Source organism: Capricornis sumatraensis, chromosome 1 (genome assembly GCF_032405125.1).
Source record: "Capricornis sumatraensis isolate serow.1 chromosome 1, serow.2, whole genome shotgun sequence".
In the NCBI taxonomy this organism is placed as follows: domain Eukaryota; kingdom Metazoa; phylum Chordata; class Mammalia; order Artiodactyla; family Bovidae; genus Capricornis; species Capricornis sumatraensis.
In genome coordinates, this window is record NC_091069.1 from 68890024 (window position 1) to 68913230 (window position 23207).

The 23207-nt window shown below is 49.9% G+C and overlaps 1 protein-coding gene across 1 annotated transcript in view; it reads right to left on the minus strand.

Moving 5' to 3' along the window:
* EML6 (EMAP like 6) overlaps positions 1–23207 on the minus strand; it is a 288057-nt gene that overhangs the window by 2651 nt on the left and 262199 nt on the right. Inside the window, exons 28-38 of the mRNA XM_068970681.1 lie at positions 17122–17200; positions 14124–14253; positions 11217–11315; positions 9975–10148; positions 7884–8092; positions 6912–7069; positions 6235–6349; positions 4635–4823; positions 2678–2850; positions 2103–2265; positions 395–498 (exon numbers count right to left, since the gene is read on the minus strand). Coding sequence (XP_068826782.1) covers positions 395–498; positions 2103–2265; positions 2678–2850; positions 4635–4823; positions 6235–6349; positions 6912–7069; positions 7884–8092; positions 9975–10148; positions 11217–11315; positions 14124–14253; positions 17122–17200 — 1593 coding nt within the window. The remainder of the gene's footprint in view (positions 1–394; positions 499–2102; positions 2266–2677; positions 2851–4634; positions 4824–6234; positions 6350–6911; positions 7070–7883; positions 8093–9974; positions 10149–11216; positions 11316–14123; positions 14254–17121; positions 17201–23207) is intronic.

Here is a 23207-nt window from a genome sequence, read left to right on the forward strand (position 1 = left end):
CCAGGCTGGTGGTCTCCTCTCTTCTGACTTGGCAGGACCCTGCTGCTTACCCTGCTCCCTGGTGACCAGCCTTCCCTCCCTGTCCCAGGGGTTGGAGAAGGCCTCACTGTACTGGAGGGGGCTTGGCCAAGAGCTGGGAGATGGTTTTCCTTTGAACTTGTTGGGTGGAGCTGGGGATGGGTGGGACAGATTACACAACAAGAGGGGCTTTGCATTTCAAAAGCCCAGGTCAGATCAAAGCCTGTGGCCCAATCTGGGAGCTAGAAGCTTCCTTCCCAACCGACTGCCCAAGGGAAAGAGCTATCTCTGAGCTGCTTCTGATCCCAGCCCCACACAAACTTGAGGCTGAGGCTGGGACAAGAGTAGTCTCCCTTGGGACCTTTCCTGCAGTCACCTTGTCCAGGAGGCCCAGGTGATCTTCTCAATGACCACAGCTTCGGTGACCTGCTTCCCCAGGGGAACTTCATGTACCTGGCGCTTGTAGGCTCCTGTGGACACCTGCAGACGGGAGGCAGCCATGCCCATCAATGTTCTTTCTTTTCTGCCCAAAGGACTCCCCTTCCCATGTACTGCTTCCCAACCTCCACATCCCCAGACCTTTCCACCAAACCCAAGTTCAGCTCCAGCCTGCAAAGCCTGTGGTCAGCCTGCGGCCAAGTCTACACAAGCATGGCATTTCCCATCCATTTTCTTGCTACTTTCCAAAGTTCTAAGGCAGTGGTTCGCCAACTGTGGTTCTCCACCAGCAGAAGCAGCATCTGGAAATTTGTTAGAAATGTGCACTCTTGGACCCCCACCCCTGACCCCCCATCAGATACCCTGAAGAGGGTGGGGCCCAGCAGTCATTTTAATAAAACCTCCAGGGGATGCTGGTACTTGCTCAGACTTGGGGATCCCTGTTCTCTGGGAAGCAAGGTCCTTCAGTAAAGAACTGAAGCAAGGTTTCTCATGGACAACAGCCAACACAGATATATCTCTGAAGTATCTAGGACCTGATCCTGGCTTCTCTGGGAACCTTCTAGAGGAAACCAACCATTTTCCAGCACATGGCTGCTGCCTCCATCTCCAGCCCCCTGTCCCCCTGCGGTGCTGGCCCAGCCACCCCAATTTCCCTGCTGTTCAGGAACGAGCTGCAATCTTTCCCACATTTGGTTTTTCACGCGGACGCCTGGAACCACGTTCCGCTGTCTTGGTTGGCTGCCCTCTGCACACCCTGCAGACCTCAGTGTGAACAGCACCTCAGGGAGGGCAAGTCAATCTAAACTCAGTGTCTGTTAAATGCCCCCACAGGGCACTGTGCTTTTCCTTCTCAGCACATAATCAAAATTTTATTATGGGTACACTGTGTGATGAGTTTAATGCTCCTCTTGTCCACAACAAGGCAAGCTCCCGGAGAGCAGGGATCAGGCCCGTTTCCTCCACCTTCAGAAGTCTAATGCAGCGCCTGATTCAGTTCACACTTGACAAATGAACGTGTCCTCTTCTCCTTTCAAAATGACTACCTGACTCCTGGCCAGCTCACAAATGCATAATATTTGTTCAAAGTGCTGGAGATATCATTGTTCTCAGGGCCACGAGTGGAACCCCTCTTGATCCCTCGCTGTGGGTCAGTCCCCCCAGGGCCTTCACTCCAGGGTCATGGTCTGGAGTCTAGGTTCCAAGGGTGGAGGGGCCACACTACCCATGGGATTTGGAATTGAGATGAAGTGTAAGAGGCAACACAGGCTTCGGTGCAGCCCTGGGAACTAGGAATTAGGAAGCTTTGAAGGGGCGGTGGCGAGAAGCTCAAGATGATTGGGGCTTGTTTCCTGCTTTCCTACTGAAGAATAACTCTATTTTTAATTCTATTTGACTTTCTTAAATTCTTAAGCCTCTGTTTGTTCAGGTATAAAATAGGAAAAGCAACGTCCTTAAGGGGTTCCTGTGAACACACTGCCTGGCGAACAGTCAGCCCTGGTTTCACCTAAGCTGTTGTGAGTAATACTATTACTCATAACAGTAATATTACTCACAGTAATATTATCAATGGTTACCCCGGTTATACTATATATACTTTATAGTATATCAATGGTTATACTATTATCAGTAAAGCCGAAGCACACCTGGATGTACTTGCCATCTGCAGAAAAATCCATCTGAATGACGAAGCTGGGTATATCTTTGCAGTAGCCGATGCGGTTCAAACTTGTGCCCTGAGTGAGGTCATAGAAGTCAACTGTGTGTTCAGAAGAACCAACGGCTAAGAATCTGCTGTCTGGGCTGATTCTAGAAAAAGCAATTCAAGAGCACCGTCTGTGAGGAGGGCTGTCTGGGGCCAGTCAGGCATGAGGTCTGCTCTGGGACGAACTTCCCATGCTCAAGGTCAGGTTGGGTAGCTTCTCCAACAGTCTAAGGAATTTGACCACTCCTCTGGATCAAACCCGCCAGGAAAAAAGAAAATGGGTGTGTGCAGCCTTCTATAGAAGGCTCTTCACAAGAAGTTTTTACCACACTCGTGGGAATCAGCAAAGAAGTGCCTGAGAACTAACGTGTGAGAGGATCTCCTACCAGAGCTGGCTCACTGAAAGGGACCCTCTCATATGTGAGTTCTTCATCCCAGCCTCCTGGAACGGGAAACATGGGGAGGGAGAATGAATGCCTGCCTTTCTCCTCCCTGCCCAGACCACTTGCTATGTACCTGATATCTTGAATAGCAGACTTCCGGTCTCTCTTCTTCCCCCAAACTTTCAGGCTGTTCACCAGCAAGACAACAAACTCTCCATTCTTCATGCCAATGGCCACCATCTCCCCGTCCGGGCTGTAGGCTGCACACTGGGCCGCGTGGCCCAGGCTCACCTTGTTTAGCAGCTTCTACATGGACACAACGTAATACCCTGAGCTCTTGGCCACCTCAGCTAGTCTCCAGGGGAAATCCTGCCCCCAGGTCACCTCTAGGGAGGCCCCGAGGTGGGCAGTGTGTTTTGACTGAGCAGCTGGGGAGACTGTGGTTTAAGCAGAGGCTGGTGAGCTTTCTCTGTGAATGGTCTGATAGTAAACAGTAAATATTTTTGGCTCTGCCAGTGAAGCACGAAAGCAGCCATGGGCTTTGATGTAAACGCTAAAGCGCAGCTAACTGCAGAAGCAGGCAGCAGGCAGACTTCATCCTCGGGCTGCAGCTTGCTAACCTCTTGTTCAGGGGAAACAGTTTGAGCTTCAGCATGTGTTAGTTCAGATCCCGGATCCTGGCTCTGTCCCTAGCTGGGTGTGTTTGGGTAAGTTGCTCCTCTCTTTTCCCATATGTGTATATGTGTATGTGTGTGTGCATGCTCAGTCATGTCTGACTCTTTGTGATCCGTGGACTATAGCCTGCCAGCCTCCTCTGTCCGTGGAATTCTCCAGGCAACAATACTGGAGTGAGTTGCCATTTCCTCCTCCAGGGCATCTTCCTGACCCAAGGACTGAACCTGCATCTCCTGTTGTCTCCTGCATTGGCAGGCAGGTTCTTTATCTGCTGAGCCATCGGGGAAGCCCCATGTGTAAGGAAGTGATATTAATATTGGTCTTGTAAAGTTGTTGTAAGCATTAGTGATGGTATTTATGAAACATCTGGTATGTAGTGGGTGTTAATAAACATAATCAATAATTACAAACTAACGAGTATGGGGATTCCCTAATAGCTCAGTTGGTAAAGAATCCACCTGCAATGTAGGAGACCCCAGTTTGATTCCTGGGTTGGGAAGATTCCCCTGGAGAAGGGATAGGCTACCCACTCCAGTATTCTTGGGCTTCCCTTGTGGCTCAGCTGGTAAAGAATCTACCTGCAATGTGGGAGACCTGGGTTCGACCCCTGAGTGGGGGAAATCCCCTGGAGAAGGGAAAGGCTACTCACTCCAGTATTCTGGCCTGGAGAATTCCATGGACTGTAAAGTCCATGGGGTCTCAAAGAGTTGGACGCAGCTGAGCAACTTGCACTTTCACTTTCTTTTCACTTCCAACTTGAGTATGACAACCACACTTAGCTTAGGCTTCTCCAAGTCTGTTCCATGATCCTGACACTGAAAATATGACTGAAATATTTACAAGCCATTTTGTAATGAAACCAAGTATTTTAACTATTAGAACATAAGTACTTTTTTACTATCAGCTAAGGCTTGGTAAACATCAGTTTTTCTTCCCCTACTCCTGATTATTCTCTGCTATTTTACATTTTTACTCCAGATGGATCTGTTTTTTGAAATTTTTTGTATTTTAAATTTTTTTCCAAACTCTAAGAGTAACTTTGTTGGAATTTTGATTGAAATGTTCCACTTGGGAACATCTGACATTTTAAATCATTTTTTTCTCTTCCCCATCTGGGGAAGACATGATTTCTCTCTTTGTTTAGTTTCTTGGGTTCTTTTGTGACAAGAGAATAAAGCATTCTCAGTGAGATTATTCCTGTACTATAAATATTCATAGAAGCATATAGCTAATAGATATATACAGAATGGGTGAGTGTGAACGGGACTTCTCTTTACTATGAGTCTAACTTAGTTGCTGCGCTGTGGCTGAGCTCCTGTCCAACCCCATGCCCCATCTCTGACTGGCCTGACCCTGGCTGGACTTACCCTCACCCCACTTGGGGCCTCCGAGCCCAGGCAGGGTCTGCCCCTCACCTTGTCAGCCAGGTCCCAGATGCGGGCTGTGCCGTCATTGCTGGCGGAGATGAAGATGTCCTTGGAGGGATGTGTGGCCAGGCCCCAGATCTCCCCTTCCATGTGTCCATCAATCAAGATGTTGGAAGCAGCGTTTTTTTCACCAACTTCAATGATTTCTCCATCCTTGGTTCCCACTAAAATTTTTCCCTGTTGTAATCAAAACATTGTTAGAAGAAAAACACTGTAGGATCCCACTCATACGAAATTCCCGGATGAGTCAAATGCATGGAGCCTGGAGGTCGAATGATGGTTGCCAGGGCCTGGGTAGGGCACGTGTTATTTCATAGATGCTGAGCTTCTGTTGTACAGGATGAGAAATGTCCCAAGGAGGGATGGTGCTGCTGGCTGCATAACAATGTGAATGTATATGATACCAATGAACTGTATGCTTCAAAATGGCTAGATGGTACCTTTTATGTTCTCTAGATTTTGTCAAAATATAAAATAATAATAAAACACAATCAGAGCAACTTGGGAAAGTGCATTCGCTGGCACTGGTACTAAAACAGCAAGAGTCAGGAGTGCTTTGTTTTTAACAACAAATTCGCCATCCTTAAGTGACACCCCCGGCCCCACTAGGCCTTTTCTCCCTCCAGCCCTTTGGGAAGAAGTCCCCCAAAGTCCCCCATCCTCTCGTCTCTGCTGGAATGTTCCAGTGACTTTGAGCTCACTGCAGAGCAGGGCAGCTAACTTCTGCTCTAGCACAGCCCAAACTCTTGCTCAGGTCTTCCTCAGACTGAACAAAATCCATCTCCTGACGACTTCCAGGTTCTAGACCTCATTCTGCCTTCATCTAATTACCCTTCCCTTCCAGATGACTATCGTGTATCTATTTAAAACCAAAATTCCCAGTTTACAATTATGTAGACTCAGGTTTGCCTTTTTAATGGAGAGCATCTCGAAAGCAAGTTTGTAGACTGATACCAATTCCAACATATAAATGCAAGGTATTAAACAGAGGTCAGGAGATTTCAAGTGCTTTAGAATCTCCTGGGGAATTAAAAAAAAAGAAGAAGAAAAGGAAAAACGAACACACATATCAAAGCCAAGGCCCTACCCTTAAGATTCTGATTTGGCATACTGGGCAAGAGCCTGGATATTCCATATTTAAAAAACAAAAGCCAGACTCCACAGCTGTGTGTGATATTTAGTGAAGCATCTGACCAAATGCCTTAGTGTGGTGGTCCTTATCTTTCCCCATCCTGGCTGTGAACCCCTGGGCCTGGGCAAACTACCTAATATCCCTGTGTCTATAACAACAGCAGCTGACATCTACTGACTGCGACCATGTGTCAGGCATAATGAAAGGTCCCGGGGACTGAGGATTCGTGCAGTCCTCACAATCACCATGAGCTGGACACAGAAAGGCTAAGTAACAGAGCAAAGGTCACACAGCCACTTCTCCTGGGTGAGCCACTTTGCATCCAGGTCTGTCCCACTCTGCTAAGCTGCCTCCCTCCACAGTCTAAGTCACACCCAGGAGCCTTGTTCTCAGGACTTGACCACCACCCAGTACAGGCAAATGTGTGGCTGAGGAAAGGCTGGCCGGCCCGCTCACTTTGCCGCGGCACACGGAGCGCACACACTCCACTAGCTGCCCCGTCTCCAGCTGGAAGGCCCGACAGCGCTTCATCTCCTGGTCCCACAGTTTCACAGCACCTCCTTCTTTGGTCCTGAAAAGATCAAGAACTTGGCAGGTCGGCCCCTGTCCGAAGACCGCCCAGGACCCTCCACTCCCCTCTCCCCCTGCCATCTCCTCAAGATCCAGGCCCCACATCCTGGGGCCCAGCAGGACAACCCCTTGGGGTGGCCCCTGTCACAGGTCTTGCTGATGAGCCACCAGAACCCCTTGAATTTGCAACATTAGATTGGACAATGAAGAGGAGTACTTGGCCTCCACAGGGTCACAGTCCCCACTGGACGTCTCTCCCCTCATCTCACCGTTCCCACCCCTCCAGAAGAGCTGCTGGCAGTAACACTTGATGGACAGCAGAGCCACCAGGGCTATTCAAAAGCATCCGTCCAGTCGTTAAGCTACAGGACTCTGCCTCTCTGAGCCTTACTTCTGAAGGTTCCGACCCAGGGCCCTCTTGGAGAGATGGCAGACTCATCTCCATGATACAGAAGAAACAAGAGGGTGAAAATCTGCGTTTTCTCCAGGTTGGAGATGCCTCTGTCCGTTTCTCCCAAGACAATGACAAAAGACCAGCTGTTCCCAGAGGAGCTCCGGCTTACGGCCGCTCTTTCCCGCCAGTCACGATGAGCCCGTCCCGAAGGGTCGTGTACATGGTGAAGACGGGGCCTGTGTGAGCCTTGGCCACCAGCCGGACGAGGAAGTGGTCCTTCCACACATAGACGTCACCATTGATGGCACCCGTGAAAGTGAGGTTGTTCTGTCAACAGAGGGACACCCTCCACACCAGGACAGTGGCTGCGGTTCTCAAGAGGGCCCCCTCCCAGCCACCTGCTCCAGTGCTAAGAAACAGTAGCCAGAGAAGTGCACACACAGCTTAGATCAGCCTTCTGTATCAGGGGAAGGAAAGAGAACCCTACAAAGAGCACACAGTAAGGATATCACCCAGCTCTGCAATTCACTCTGCTGAGTTGGCTCTGGGGACAGTTGATTCCCCATTAAGCACAGCTCTGCTTTTAAATGCACTTCCACTCTGGGAGCAGCCCCCGGTGACTGCAGGGCTGGGCGGAACCCCAGCCTGCCAGCAGACTCTCCTGGGCTCATCTACCTGGCTAGGTAAACCCACACTGAGTTGGCTGTGTTCCAGAATGTCCCTGGGCAGCTCCTGTTGCCCGAGAGCCACCCACAGCCTGTGCAAGGGGGTCATTAGGGGACTTGTGGTACGAGAGGGCAGGGGGCAGCGATGCAGTCTGGTGATGGAAATGTCCTTCAGCTTCTGCATCTATCGAGCTCAACACAATGGGCTTGCAAGTCAGTGTGTCTCTGGAATAATGAACCTCCAGCCTTGGGTGGGGGGTTCTGCTTTTTTCTAATTAACATTTTGAGGGGAATGATATAGTCAACTCATTCATTTATGCTAAGGAAACAAAACAGTGCTTGCAAATAGTCCAATGAAGGAGAGCCCGTGGAAATGGCTTTCCTGTTGTTCATAGCTTTTAGCATATACCCGCCCACCGCATGCCCGTGCCCAGGGGTCCAGGCTTCCCTCTCAGGAAGCTTCTGCTGGAACTCACAGCACCGAAGGCCACGGACAGCATCGTCTGCATCTTGGCGGCCTCCATAGACCCGATGACCCCTTTCTTGTAAAGCAGGGCGCTGCCTGCCAGGGTCCAGAACTTCATGTGTTTGACCCCAACTGACACAAACTGTGTGTCTGAGTCAGGGCGAAATTCCACCACGAATATGCGTTCGAGGTGGCCCCCTCGGCTGGCAACCTTGGCACCTGTGAGGGTGAGAGAGTCGGGTGAGGCCAGGCTATGCTCAGCTCAGAAGCCTTGGTGGTTGGTGTCAGCTGTTAGATCCTATCACTGGCTCAGAACCCTTCTATACAGGTCTAGCACTGCTTCCAACAAACACAATGGGAGAAAACTACCAGAGAGAGGTCTTCTCTTTATCCTGGGAACTTATTTAAAAGTCCTGGATCTACCAATGCACCCTTGAAGGGCAGAAGGGGCCCTAGGAGACCACGAGGCAGGGTAAGAATACACTGTGGCAGGGCCAGAGCAGGTACTGCCCAGAGGGACAGACAGGACGTTGGGAGAGTGAGCCTGAGCTGAAAAGGATGATACTGTGTACAGGGTTGATATGACCTTCTTCTAATGAATGAGGAACAGACATGTTCTTGGCTACCGCAGAGAATACAGTTAGTACTATAGCAGACTTCCGTGGTGGCTCAGATGGTAAAACGTCTGTCTACAATGTGGGAGACCCGGGTTCAATCCCTGGGTCGGGAAGATCCCTCGGAGAAGGAAATGGCAATCCACTCCAGTACTATTGCCTGGAAAATCCCATGGACAGAGCAGCCTGGCAGGCTACAGTACATGGGGTTGCAAAGAGTCGGACACGACTGAGCGACATCACTTTCACTTTTCACTTTCGCCATAGCAGAAAGGCTTTATGAAGCAAGTTACACCCTCACCTAAGAAAGGGCTTTCAACAGTGGGTGGGCTGTCTGAGGAAGTGATGCTGGCTGCATATGTGACAGCATTTGAGCAGAAAATGGAAAGAAGCCTGCGAGGAATGTGTTGGAGGGATCTGTCCATGGGATGGATCCTGACCAGGGAGGAAGGCTTCTCTAAGTCCTTCCAGCTCTAAGACACTATAAGTCTATCAGTAACGACACTGTGTTTCTCCTCTGAGGCTGAGTCTAATCAGCTGATCATGTAACATCACAAGCAATGACCTGCATCCCAAGGATACAGACTATGGGGCCATTTGGATGCAAGACACTGATGAACAAGAACATGAGAAATGGAGGGAACACGACGAATCCCATCATAAATATCTGCAGGTCCCCAGCCTCTTTTCTTCAGACGGAGGCTCAGGAGGGAGTGGAACTTCCCTCCCGCTGGGCTCATTTACTGTCCCCTCTCATGGCCCTGCCATGGGAAGATGCTGAGATCATGGGACTCGAAGTCCTATCTGGAGAAGTGCCACCTCTGTGCGTGCCTGGCTGGGTATGCCCCAGATACAGGCGGCCGGGCTGGAGATGGACCTCATTAATGTCTTAACTAATTGGATCTGCTTTTGCCAACTGAGAGAATATACCCAAAAGATTGCCTAATTTTGATTCAAAGAAGACTGTAAATTTAGTAGCAGGCTGTGTGTGCACGTGTATTGGGGGAAGACAAGAAAGAAATCTTGTTCCATTAAATGTAAACCTCAATTATAAGGTGAATCCCCATTTTAAAAATGTAAAAAAAAAAAGTTTCTGAGACGATGGTGGTAAAACCCATCCCATTTCCTGTAATAAGACAACGAGGGTGCCAAAGCCACAGCAGGATCCAAGGGTCACCAGATAGACTGGGAAGTTTGGGTAGGAAGGTGGTTAGGACAGAAATAGTGGAGGGTGCTGCCTGTTGCCTGAGGAGGAAGGCAGTCAGCCCTGGGCCACTTTCCCAAAGACCCTTCACTGTGCAGCCCAGGACTCTGGGGGCCACAGGGTTCAGGATACAGCAGCAGCTGACCAGCACCTTCTCCAGGACTCCACAGGCTGGTGTGTAGCGGTGCTGACGGCAGGCTGTGGCGTGAGGCAGATCTGGGCTGGAGCCCAGCCCACACCACGAGCAAGCCCCACAGAGGGACAGAAAGCCCGCTTCCCTTACCCTCCTGCCAGCGCCAGACGGTGATGGTGTGCTCGGGGTCCACACCCACTGACACCAGCAGCTTCCCGGTGGCACTGAAGTTGACATAGTTGACGCCCTTCGAGTGGAAGCACCGCAGCATGGACACGGTGTGCTTGGTCATGGCGTCCCACACGTGGATGGAAGGTGTCGTCCCTGAGCATGGGAGGCAGGACGAAGAGCTGAGGTTGGAGATCAGCAGAGCATGGGTAGCACCGACGCCCACCTAAAAGCCTCTATGACAAGTGCTCAGGGGCGTCATAAAGACAGGGCTGCGATTCATGGGGTCGCAAAGAGTCGGACACGACGAGCGACTGAACTGAACTGAACTGAAGAGACCCACAGCCTGGCCTGGCCGGAGGTGAGAGATAAGGGGAAACACTTGCCAGCTGTGCTTTCAGAGGCAGAGACCTAAGGGTGCTTACGTCCAACACACACACTCCGTATCAGGTGGAGTTGATACAAAGGAAATCGGTGAGGTCAATGAATTGTATCTGCGACTCAGCCAGATACAGTCAGCAAACATGGTAGATTGACATGATTTTGCTGTGCAGATTCAAACTACTCACGGATGGAACTGCCTTACCTGGGGTCTCCGCAATATCACCTGCATTGGGTGAGCAATGGCAATGAGGAAGCGTCAAGGGAAAACAACAGCTGAAATAAGTCATGTTTCTAAGAGCGAGGCACTTAACACCAGCATCAAAGTTCCAAATTAAATTAAAACAATGGGCATGGGTTCAGTGAAAACAAGCAGCAAGATATGTTTGTAAAGACTGCCTTTGAAATGGTGAAGTTCACAACAACCACCACTCACCACCAGTGTGAATCAGTGCCCAGTTGCCACTGGCAGTTCCCTAGGGTAAGGAGAGTCAGGCATGCATAGCAGAATCCACCCTCGCCGAGCACAACCTCCAGGGCCCTTCACTTGAACCTGGGCTCTGAAAAACCATTCCCACAGCCCCCAGGGCTGGGGGTCGTTTATTTGGATGTTGAGTCTCTGGTCTGACTTAATGGTCCCTTGGAGTCAGGATCACTGCATGTGGCAACTGAGACAACACAGATTCAACCAGGGCTCAAATACTCAACATCGACATCGAGAGAGGGTGGATATCAGTGACCCCTCCCCCGCCCCCCACTGCCGCCCCAGGAGCTGCCAATAAATCAATAAATCAATGTCTCTGCTCAGAGGAGAGCCACTTGGCGTTGGCAGGCCCCTCCTACCTATCTGGCTGGTGGCCACCACGTTCCTGTACTTGGGGTGCTGGTTCACCGTCAGGCAGAGGATGTCGTCTGTGTGCTCCAGGTAGAAGCTCTGGCTCCCTAGGAGAGACGGGGCAGGGTGGGCAGGGGCACAGATAAGCTCTGAGGGTAGACCCAAGGCTCTGTGAGGAGGCTTGGCAAATGCCCGGTAGAAGGGAGAGCTAACAGCGCCCAGTTCTCTTACAGAATTGTCCTTGGGGAGTGGGGGACCTTTGTCACCTGGACACATTCTGTCCCAAGATTAGGAGAGCTAGCACCTGTTATCTAATCCAGATCTAACACACAGGCTCCCTTCAATCCTCCCGCATCCTGGGTGCAGCCAGAGCGCAGGCCACGTGCAGAGGCTTCCAGGGCCCAGAAAGTTTCCTCCTCCCACGGCCCAGGACCCACGGCTTCTCACTCTCTTCCTCTGGGCGGGGTGTTGGGGGGACGGTGGGGGGTGCTGGAGACAGTGCTTTACTGACCAAAATGGCACCACTTACTCATCAGAAAGGAAAGACTACACTAGGAAAATGCTTGGGAAATCCCTTTTAATTATCTATCAAAGCGCCAACCTACTGGGTATTTGGATGGCAAGGGTGATGGTTTTATCCCTTGAAGCCCTAAGTCATATGTCGCAAGTGGAAGAAAGGACAAGAAAAGCTTTATCATCTATTGCAGAAAACGGTTTGCTGACTTGACTGCCCAAGTGGCCACTGTAGACACACAGGAACTGAGAGGTGAGTGACGGCATCTAATACAAGGAAACAGCACTTTGCTACTAACCTGGTAACACGTGGCTAGAAGACTGAGAAAAACAAAGAAATTCCAAGGTCCTCCCCTCAAAAGACAAATCTTTATGTGCCCAATGATTTTACTATCTTAAAAAAAAATCTATGCATTAGCTACACCGAATTATGAAGGACCATTAGAATTTGAGAGGGAAAAAAGTTTAAGATATAAAGCAAATAAAGGCAACATATTCAGTTCAGTTCACTCGCTCAGTCGTGTCCGACTCTTTGCGACCCCATGAATCACAGCACGCCAGGCCTCCCTGTCCATCACCAACTCCCAGAGTTCACACAGACTCACGTCCATTGAGTCGGTGATGCCATCCAGCCATCTCATCCTCTGTCGTCCCCTTCTCCTCCTACCCCCAATCCCTCCCAGTATCAGAGTCTTTTCCAATGAGTCAACTCTTCACATGAGGTGGGCAAAGTACTGGAGCTTCAGCTTTAGCATCATTCCTTCCAAAGAAATCCCAGGGCTGATCTCCTTCAGAATGGACTGGTTGGATCTCCTTGCAGTCCAAGGGACTCTCAAGAGTCTTCTCCAACACCACAGTTCAAAAGCATCAATTCTTTGGCGCTCAGCCTTCTTCACAGTCCAACTCTCACATCCACACATGACCACAGGAAAAACCATAGCCTTGACTAGACGGACCTTAGTCGGCAAAGTAATGTCTCTGCCTTTGAATATGCTATCTAGGTTGGTCATAACTTTCCTCCCAAGAAGTAAGTGTCTTTTAATTTCATGGCTGCAATTACCATCTGCAGTGATTTTGGAGCCCCCCAAAATAAAGTCTGACACTGTTTCCACTGTTTCCCCATCTATTTGCCATCAAGTGATGGGACCAGATGCCATGATCTTCTTTTTCTGAATGTTGAGCTTTAAGCCAGCTTTTTCACTCTCCTCTTTCACTTTCATCAAGAGGCTTTTTAGTTCCTCTTCACTTTCTGCCATAAGGGTGGTGTCATCTGCATATTTGAGGTTATTGATATTTCTCCCAGCAATCTTGATTCCAGCTTGTGCTTCTTCCAGCCCAGCGTTTCTCATGATGTACTCTGCATAGAAGTTAAATAAGCAGGGTGACAATATACAGCCTTGACGTACTCCTTTTCCTATTTGGAACCAGTGTGTTGTTCCACGTCCAGTTCTAACTGTTGCTTCCTGACCTGCATATAGGTTTCTCAAGAGGCAGGTCAGGTGGTCTGGTATTCCCATCTCTTTCAGAATTTTCCACAGTTTATTGTGATCCACACAGTCAAAGGCTTTGGCATAGTCAATAAAGCAGAAATAGATGTTTTTCTGGAACTCTCTTGCTTTTTCCATGATCCAGCAGATGTTGGCAATTTGATCTCTGGTTCCTCTGCCTTTTCTAAAACCAGCTTGAACATCTGGAAGTTCACAGTTCATGTATTGCTGAAGCCTGGCTTGGAGAATTTTAAGCATTACTTTACTAGTGTGTCAGATGAGTGCAACATATTACCATATTTAAATCTTGTGGTAAAAATAGGGGTGTCTCTTAATTTCTGAGTGATTCTTTCTGCTTCAGTTGTTTCTTTTAAAAATGAGTTTTAAATTTATAGTTAAATTCTATATAAGGGAAATTTAAGGAATTTTTGTTAATTATTTCACAGTTCTCATTCTCCTTGTGAATCTGGTTAAATATTTGAACCCGGCAAAACTTGAAAACCTGAGCTGCTAAAAAATTTGGTGACTTGGAAATCAATGAGAAAACCACCCCTCTCCCCCTTGCTTGGTTGTTGGTTACTGTCTGTAAAGCTTTCTCTGCTCTCCACACCCTCTTTCTGGCTTCTCTCCATCCCTCTCAGCCTCCGTGGAGCTGAACGAAACACCACCTCCCTGCCAGGGGCTGAGATGAGATGCAGCTGGGCAAGAGGCAGGGAGAAAGCGGGTCTGACTCTGTGAACATGGGCCTGAGAATCTTCCAGGACTGAAGGGCACCAGTCTGGAATGGAGTGGAATGGCTCTGAAGGGTAGAGCAAGTTTAAGCTATGGGGCATATAACCAGTGGGAAAGTGCACAAAGGGCTAAAACAAACGTCTGTGTTCAGACAGTAACCACTGTTTCTCCCAACCCCTTTACCTGTGGAGAGGTTCTGAACGATGCCGGCTGCGGCCGTATGGAAGATGATGTCGGCACCGTCATTCAGGTAATGCAGGTTATTGCGACAGTCAAAGCCTCTGTAGCCAAACACGTGGTCGAGAGCCAGCTCCTACACTCCCACACAAGATGAAAGGGCCCTTAGGGGAAGTACGAGCAGAGGAACAAACCCGCACTGTGGGGACAGCCACTCAGCACAGGAACCACTCACTCCTCGGCCAGGTGGGGATACAGGGCAGCCCTTTCTTTAGCTCCCCAAGATGCTGGGGGGCAGCCTCACACATAGAATTACAATGAGTTTTCTAAATAAGGCTTCCCTAATGGCTCAGATAGGAGCCCTGTAGCTCAGACAGTAAAGAATCTGCCTGCAATGAAGACAACCCGGGTTTGATCCTTGGGTCAGAAAGATCCTCTGCAGAAGGGAATGACAATCCACTCCAGCATTCTTGCTTAGAGAATCCCACGGACAGAGGAGCTTGGGGGGGCCACAGTCCATGGGGTTGCAAAGAGTCGGACATGGCTAAGTGACTAATGGCTCACATGGAAAACAATCTGCCTGCAATACAGGAGGCCCAGGTTTGATCCCTGGGTCAGGAAGACCCTCTGGAGAGGGGAATGGCTACCCACTCTAGTATTCTTGCCTGGAGACTCCCATGGACAGAGGAGCCTGGCGGGCCACAGCCCATCGGGTTGCAAAGAGTCAGACACGACTGAACAACTAACTTTCTAAATAAACCGGATTTGCTTCCCTGCTTCTCAGGTGAGGCAAAGCCTATCGAAGGGATGCCCAGTAAAGGCTGCCCTGAAATTGCACATCTGCAACTTGGCGGGCACTCCTGGAGGTGAGCTGAAGGGTGGCTCAGGGCTCTTTGCTCTGATCCCTCGGATACAGCAGGGACTGCAAAGCAGAACACTGAGGTGAATGTCACGCTCATTCTGCTGCTGGGTGCTTGCCCTACAAAGTTTCTATATCATTTGCATTCTTTTTTCCCCTACAGTCTTTCTCTTCTTCCTGTCTCATCTTCCAGGACAAAGAGCAGTGACTGGTTCAGATCAGACCTGTTCTTAGTTCCGCGTGATGGCTTGGCTGTCATTGCTGGCAGCTCTCCTGTCCTGGGCACCATGCTGGTTGGGGTGGGATGTGGGGACTGATCCAAGATTGAGAAGATGTGGGTCCCTTTCCTCTAGGTTCCCTGATTCTAGCCTTTTCTCTCTCCAAAGCTTGCCAGTTACAAACATGAGATTAATTTTAAAATACCACAACACGTCCCTACTCAAAAACACGCACTGACTTTCACTACCTATGGGATAAAGTCCAAACTCCTTAAGTTGGCACAATGAGGCCCTGCTCTCACAATCTCCCATGACCTTTCGTCAAGCTGATACACCCATTTAGCCCATATATCAGGAGCTTTCCGATTTATATGACTCTTTTTTTTTTTTTTAAATCTCTCACCCGGAAAGTTCTTTTCCTCCTTAGCAGCTCCCCACCCCGAGTCTCTCCCCTCACCATGTGCTTCCCAGAAAGCATGTGTGTACTATGTGATCCCCAGTCCCATGGGCAACTGTCTCAAGCTGGGCCAATTAGATAGTTTCCCCCAGGAATTTAGAGCTGGGATGCTGGTAGGCTCGGCTGCCTAATTAACTGAGGAGATGTAAATGCCCGCATCAGACAGCACCACAGTCTACTAAAGTGGCTCAAGAAGTCTGCAGGAGAAGAGAAGGATGCACCAGGCTCCCACGAGGCCCCGCTGGGCAGAAAGAGGCACGGTCTTGGCTGCTGACAGCCTTTCCATTTCCGAACCCCGTCTTTCCTGAAGTTCAGCTGCATTTCCTGACCTGTGCTGTTTCCATGATAATCACCCCTCTCCCCCCAACATATTTTCCTCTTCTAATAACAAACATTTCACTTCGATTTTCCTGGCCTCAAGGAGTTCCGAGCGTAGTCGGGGACAGATGAGCGTGAAGTAGTGGCAGCAGAGTGTGGGGCAGGGCTGCGGAGGAGGGCGTGTGGGGTGGGTAGAGGGCAGGAGGGTTAGGGTGGGGAGCACCAGAGAAGGCTGCACAGAGAAGGGCGGGGAACGACGGGGTGTGGGGAGGGAAGAGGAGGAGGCTTCTGGGCACAGGGGCCCGAAAGTCCCAGGCAGCTTCAGAGAACACCGATGGCTTCGGGGTTAGGGACATGAGTTGCTGCGGAGAATCTCAGGTGACGGGCTAGGACGAGGGCTCCTGGGTAAGGCTCTGAAACCATGATCGTGGATCCCATCGGGAGAGTGGGGCCCTCCTGGGTCTCAAAGCCGGGGTGGAGAGAGAAGAGCTATATTGTCAAGAGCTGACTCTGTGAGCAGCGGGGCATGTGTCAGAGAGGAAAGGGACGGGTCTGGAGGCAGCGAGAACAGTTAGGAGGGCCCTCTCAGAAATCAGCAGGTAGCCCGGAGCTCTCATCCTCAGGTCCTGACAGCAGAGTTCAAAGCCCTCTCCACTCACTGGCTTAGTGATCCGGGGCTGGGACCTAACCCATCACTAGACTTCTCTGAGCTACAGCACCCTCATCTGTAAGATGGAACAATAATGGGACCTACCCTGTAGACTCGAGGAATGTGTGAAGTACTCGGTGGGAAGTATCAATATGTAGGAAAGTACCCAGCACCCGACAAGTGACATTAGAGGTGGTGAATAAGCTCCCCTGGGTGGCACTAGGTACAGGGAAAAGGGACCAGGTCTGAAGGACACAGGATATTTTGGGGTTAGTAACCAAAGGGCTTGGTGGTGGGGCTGAAGGAACATGACCCAGGAGATGTGACTCTGGACGTTGCTGGGGAACACAGTGCTGTGTGGAAGGGACGGGAGAAGCGAGAGCCAGCTGGTTCCCTTGGCGTAACCTGAAGGTGTCCGTGGGACTTGCAGGTGGTGATGTCCACCGGGCAGATCTTAGAACATCGACGGCATATGGAAGAACAAAATAGTGTGACCTCCTCACCTCAACCAGTTTCTTTTTTTTGGTGATGTTGTTCTTCTGGAGCTTCTCAGGCTGGGGAGCCGCTCTGCTAACGGGTGGTCTGGAACAGAGAGTGTCCAAAAGAAGCAAAGTGTTGAATAAAAGGCAGCAAGGTTGCCTGTCCAGTGCAGCCAGCTAAGACCAATGCCAGGCTCTCTCTGTCCTCCCCTACTCGGAGGACCCCACACCCCCGGGTTTGTCCTGTCCAGGGCCCTCCCTAGCCCCTCTTCCGCCTCCAGGAAAAGCAGCTTCTGATACTTTGGGCCCTGGATTCACAGGCACAGAGTTGAACTTCCCTACACGTAAGGCATAGAAGTCAGAGTTAGTCCCTCTCTCCTGGGAGCCAGGAAGAACGCATGAGCCAGAGGGGTTGGTTTTAAAACTAAAGAGGCATCTAAGCCTGAGAAGGAAGGGGTTGCACTTCCTAAATCCACTGGGCATTTTCAGATGGGGATGCACTGTTCCGAATTAGGTGCTCAGAGATCCTGGTGTGGTGTGAAGTAGGACTTTCAGGCCAGGCTGGGGAACCGGCCCTGAAGGTCAAGTGCCCAGGTCATTCTTGCCACGCAAAGGGCAGATAGGAAGCAAAGGATGAAGGCCTTGGCCCTACCCCTCAGGGCAAGCTCATGGTCTGCATTCAGCTGCTACCACCACACCAAAGCTTGTTTTTCCCTGCTCAGTTCTGCAGATTTGGGCCTCCAATTTTAATTAAGAAATTTCTCTAACTGGGAAGCCCTCAAGGACTCCTATAAGAGGAGGGCAATTTTTGGGTACCACGAGCTTCCCTCAAATGGGACTTCTCCGCATTTAGAGACCCTGGGAGGGGCAGGGGAAGGGCCCAGCTCCTGCCACATGTTTCAGTTCATTAGCTCTGGCTTTGGGGGCTACATAAAGAGAAAGGATTACCTGGATCCCCTTGTAAGCAGCAAACAAAGCCAAGTGAGAAACTTAGTACAGTTTAGGGCTGCACTAGCAACCACCTCATTCATGCACAAGCATCGTCCAAGTGAACAGACATTCCTGTGTGGCACACACCATGCTTCCCGAACATGCCAGCAAAGAACTAAAACAGAAATGAAAGAGTGCACCGCTCTACCAAATTCAGAAAGCTCATACCCTGGCGTCTCTGGGCAAACTCTGCACTAAAGCGCCTACAGGATAGGGAGAAAAAAGGAGGCCTTGTCACTGCTTCCGCGCACTCTCTGGGCTGTGCCAATGCGCCAGGGGGCCTCTGATTAGTTTAGAGTGCGCTGGAGAGGGACTTGTGGTCAGAAAAACAATCACATCCTCCTGGATGTCGGTGGGAGTCAGGCACAATGGTCACTTTGTTTCCGAATCAAGTTCAACTCATAATTTAGCCTAATAGTTCGCAACGTTTCTCGGGAGGGCAGCGTGCCTGCTGGAACGGCTTGCATTTTTGTGCTCAGGAGAAACAAGGTAGCTTTATTTTCTCAGAAGCTCTTCAATCAAAACATGTTATGTAATCATAAGTGATAATTGGACCAAATGGCATCACTGTCAGCACCAAAGAATAGGGAGAGAGCACATCTCTGCAAACGACACCCCCGGCTGACATCACCGCTGCCAAATTGGGCAAGAGCGGGAGGCTGGGGGCAGGCGGTTCTCACAATTAGACTGCATGCATGGTAATTATCGCTTCCCGGGACATCTGCTCTTTCTTCTGTTTTAGTGGAACTTTTAAATGACATCCGTGGGTTTCTTCTTCCACCTAAGAGTGTCTGCGTGTACGATAAAAGCAAGCCAAGGTCTGAGATGGGAGCAAGGGGCCAGGGGAACTAGAGCACGGTTCATACGGCAGAATCTGAGATTACACGCAGGGCTCGTTTTTCAGGGCATACACGGGCTGTATAATATGTTGCATATTATACAGTGTATACAGAGTATGCATACAAGCACAAACACTGTGTACTTATATATACAGTGGGTTGTATATATATACACGTGGAGGCAATCTGATGCTTTTTTCACCTTGATTTTCAGTAAAAAACTGAAAAGTAAAGCAATCTCAGAATGTTTTCTTTCTTATTTCACAAGCATGTTTACAGCTGTATTGCTTCAAAACTGAAGATGAGGGGGCAAAAGGCAGAAACCTGCATTGTGGCAAATTCAGCAGAGTGTTAAGTATAGACCCTCCACGGCTGTGAATTCTGCATGAACGCTTAGTTCTAGGTGCTCATCCAACACCTGGGCTTTGGCAGAGTGCTGCGCATACTTACTTGACAATTCCCTGCCTCCAAAGGAAAGCAAGTTAAAACACAATACAAGCATTAAAGGCTTCTTTCCAGGCATCTATAAACAGGGTTCGTAACATCAGACGTGAGAGGGACTGCCAACAGTTTCAACCACAGCCAAACCCTGAAGGTTTAGTATTTTTCAGTGGATCTAAATCCTTCCAGATTCAGATTCCTTTGGAAATGTGACTCTGAAAAGCTTTGCTGAGGTGGGAAAGAGCAGAGCGTGTGAGAACATTCACTCACTTTTCAGTCCAATAAACTCTTTATAGTTGGTTGTTCGCAGCTGGCACACAGGATGGAGAGCGAGGAAGGCCGTGAGCATGACTGGGAATCTGCAGGGAGGTGTAGGGCTGGGAAGGTGATGGGGTGGGGCCGAAGGCGGGAGGAGCAGAGACAAGAAGGGGTCTCACAGGGCAAGTGGGGCTGTGAAAAGACTCTGGGAAACAAAGCAGAAAGTTTCCATTGGGAAAAAATTTAAGGAGGGAACCTGGCCAAGAGAGCAAGCGAACTGGATAATCAGGAGAGAGGAGGAAGATCAGGCCTGCGCTTGGAGAGGGTACAAGGAAAAGAGGGTGGAGGTGGGAACCTCAGTGAGGGGCCTGCAAGCTCAAGCTTGTGACTCGGTGTTAAGTAATGAGGCAGCTCCCTTCCTGCCCAGTGCTAGGGGGGGCGGCTGCTGGAGACCCACCCCACACCCATGAGTCGCCACTCCAGGTCCTGTGTTCCCTCTAGGCACAGAAGGACTATGACAGGTCAGTGCTACCTGCAATCCCATAGCCCAGCAGCTCAGCCGTGGAAGAGAAAGCTTCGACTCACTTGAAGGTGTGTGGAGTGTTACCGTGGCACGGGCTGTCACCCCACGACAGGCCCCAGGGGTGGCCTGTGCTCAGGCGTTCACCTCCCTGCCCACTGCCCCGCACTGGGGTGCTGGGCTGGCAGAGCGAGGGGTGGAACAGAGCACACGATGACCTGAGTTGTACGGGTGAGGGGTCAATGCCAAGGCTCCTGGGCAGCTTCTGAAACGACTGAGGAGGTTATGGAAGTCAGTCACCACCCGAGAGAAGTGCAATGTGAGAGCCGACTGGGGGGAAGGCTCAGAGAACCGGTGAGAAACAGTCATTCCAAGCAGCTTCTATAAAGAGAGGTGTGGGTGTGGAGAAACTCAGCTACGTTTAGCCAAGAAATGCACATTTGGAATCGTTTTTAGTGCTGTTAGTCCAACGATGTTCAAAGTGTCCTTGGAGGAAGCGTGGCATTCTTCAGATTCCAAGATGTGTTATTAAAATGCTCTAAGAGTTTTCAAAATGTCTTGGGAAACCCAGTGACCCTGGATCCTGGTTGCAGGTGGAAATGGGATGATTTGAGCACTGGTTTAGGACTGTCCTCTAGCAAGATCTGTCTCCCCTATGAATGGGCTTCAGGGATTCAGTGACACCCCTGGCATTCATGTCAAATTGTGTGTGCATGCATACATTTTTCTAGGCAAAAGAGGTATGCTTTAATCATATTTTTAAAGATGTCTGTAGTATGAGAGAGACAGGTTGAGACTGAGAGAGGCATTAATTAAGAACCTCTGCTCTAGGATAAGTCCAGGTTTAGGAAAAGTCTCCAAAGCCATGAGAACTATTTTCAAAACAAAAGGAACTGGATTCTGTCAAATGTAGATCTTTCCATAAGATCACATGGAAAAAACTCAAATGACCTTTTCGGCCAATCCAATATTTATTTGGCTTCCAGAACAGTCTGTAGAGCTGCTCAGTGAAGAAGTGGAGTTGAAAGAAGGGGATCAGGCAGAACTATGGGCAATCCTGAGAGGAGCCTTCCACCTTGAAAATGCTCTTGACTGAGGCCTACGACACAGGCCCTTTTCACAAAATAGAGGTACAGTTCCAGACTCAGCTGTTTTAGGTGAGCAGTCAACTATACGGGTGAAAAGTCGAGGGCATGATGAAATGGAGCAGAGGGAAGCGCAAGTGAAGGTGAATAGACTATCACGGACGACGCCGGCTTCAAGGACACTGCCTCTGATGAGCTCTAGGGGATGAGGCGGGGGAGCAATTCAGGTGGGACAACAGCGTCCTGCTTTGGCGTCAGCACCGCCTGAGACAGGAGATTTCTGAGGGAAGATGGGGAGCTCAGTTTTGGCATGTCAAACTCTGGACGCCTGTGGGTTGGCCATTCTAGCTGGAGGTTCAGCCGAGAGGTGGGACTCAGACACAGAACCCTAGGAACCATGGCCAGTAGGTGGGACATATGAATCAGGGAGAGGGTGTAAGGTGAAGAGAGAGAATGGCCAAAGGCGAGATCCTGAGCACCAACAGCATACGAGGGGCTGGAAGAGGAAGCAGACATGGGGCCCTGAGAAGGAATGGTTGGAGTGGTAGGAGGAGGGCCAGAAGAGATTGTTTCCAAAGGGTAAGCGGTAGAAGAATATCTAAACCTACACTGTCCAACATGGTCACCACTGGCCGCAGCTGCTGAGCACTTGAATTGTGCCTTGTCCACATGGCAATGTATTGTAACTGCAAAATACAGACCTGGTTTTGAAGACCTAGTAAAAATAATAGTTAAAATACGGACAAAATAATGAATTATTTTTATATTGATTACATGTTAAAATGGTATATTTTTTGTATTGGGTTAAAAATAAATTATTAAAATTAAAGTTCACCATTTCTTTTACTTTTTGTAACGTGGCTGCTAGAAAAATCACCTCTGTAGCTTACACTATGTTTCTATTGAACAATGCTACTACAGAAGAAACGAGTTTGTCCTTTAAACAAGACAAAGAGAGTAGACTGAAACTGGGAACTTGAGTGACCACGTCAGCAGGGACAGAAGGCAGATGGGCTGGCCAGATGAGGCACGGACGAGAAGGGGGCAGGGAGGGGAGGTGAAGGGGTGGGATACGTGCGTAAACTCCGCCAAAGGACTGTTTCTCTCATGAGCAGAGTTGAGTGGGATGGGAAAGACTGGAATGTGTTTCTTGACTAAGGACATGGATCCAGTTTGGGGCAGGTGGCATAGGAGACAGAGGGAAGACGAGAAATGATGAGGGAGCTTGGATAGCAGGAAGGTCAGGGCCCAAGCACCACCATGAATAGGAGGGACTCACTTCCTCTGAGAAGAAGGAAGGAGTGGATGGTTTTATGGGGTGGAGCATGGGAAGGACTCTGGTGAGGGCAACCAGCACCAGTGTGATCTTCTAGTCAGAGGAGTAGAGGGGTAGGAGAAATACAGGGATGAAGAGCCCAGAGGACTGGAGGGGTGGCATTTAAGGAGGCACGAAGGGAGGCTGGGAGGGAGCTGAGAGAAAAATGGAGGTGTCTAGGCGTTGGGTATCTTGGAGAGGATGAAGGTCAGGTGTTCTGGGAATGAGAAATCGAGAGGAGAGAAGGTTAAGTCAGCGAGAGGAGCGATGGTTGATGACATAAGCCGCAGTGCGGCAGGAGCTGGGGTCAGCCAGCTGACCACCAGCCAAACAGGGACAGGAAACTGATAAAAGACTGGAACTGGGAGGGGGAAAGATGGCCCAGCACGATGTGAACTTCAAAGGAGTGGATGGGGCTGTTTACAGCACACCAGCTGTTTAGAGCACAACAGTGGCACCAATATGCTTCCCACACACCCACAAGAAGCCCAGTCCTCCATGTCACACACCCATGGACATCATGTCAAGGGGCACAGATTGTGCATCCTAACAACTGCTTCTGCAAAGACCTCAGTTATCACATCTTGACCACACAACAGTAAAAAGTGGGAGGGTAAACGACCCTAGTAGCATGCATTCCCTCTAAATGGAGATCCAAGAGA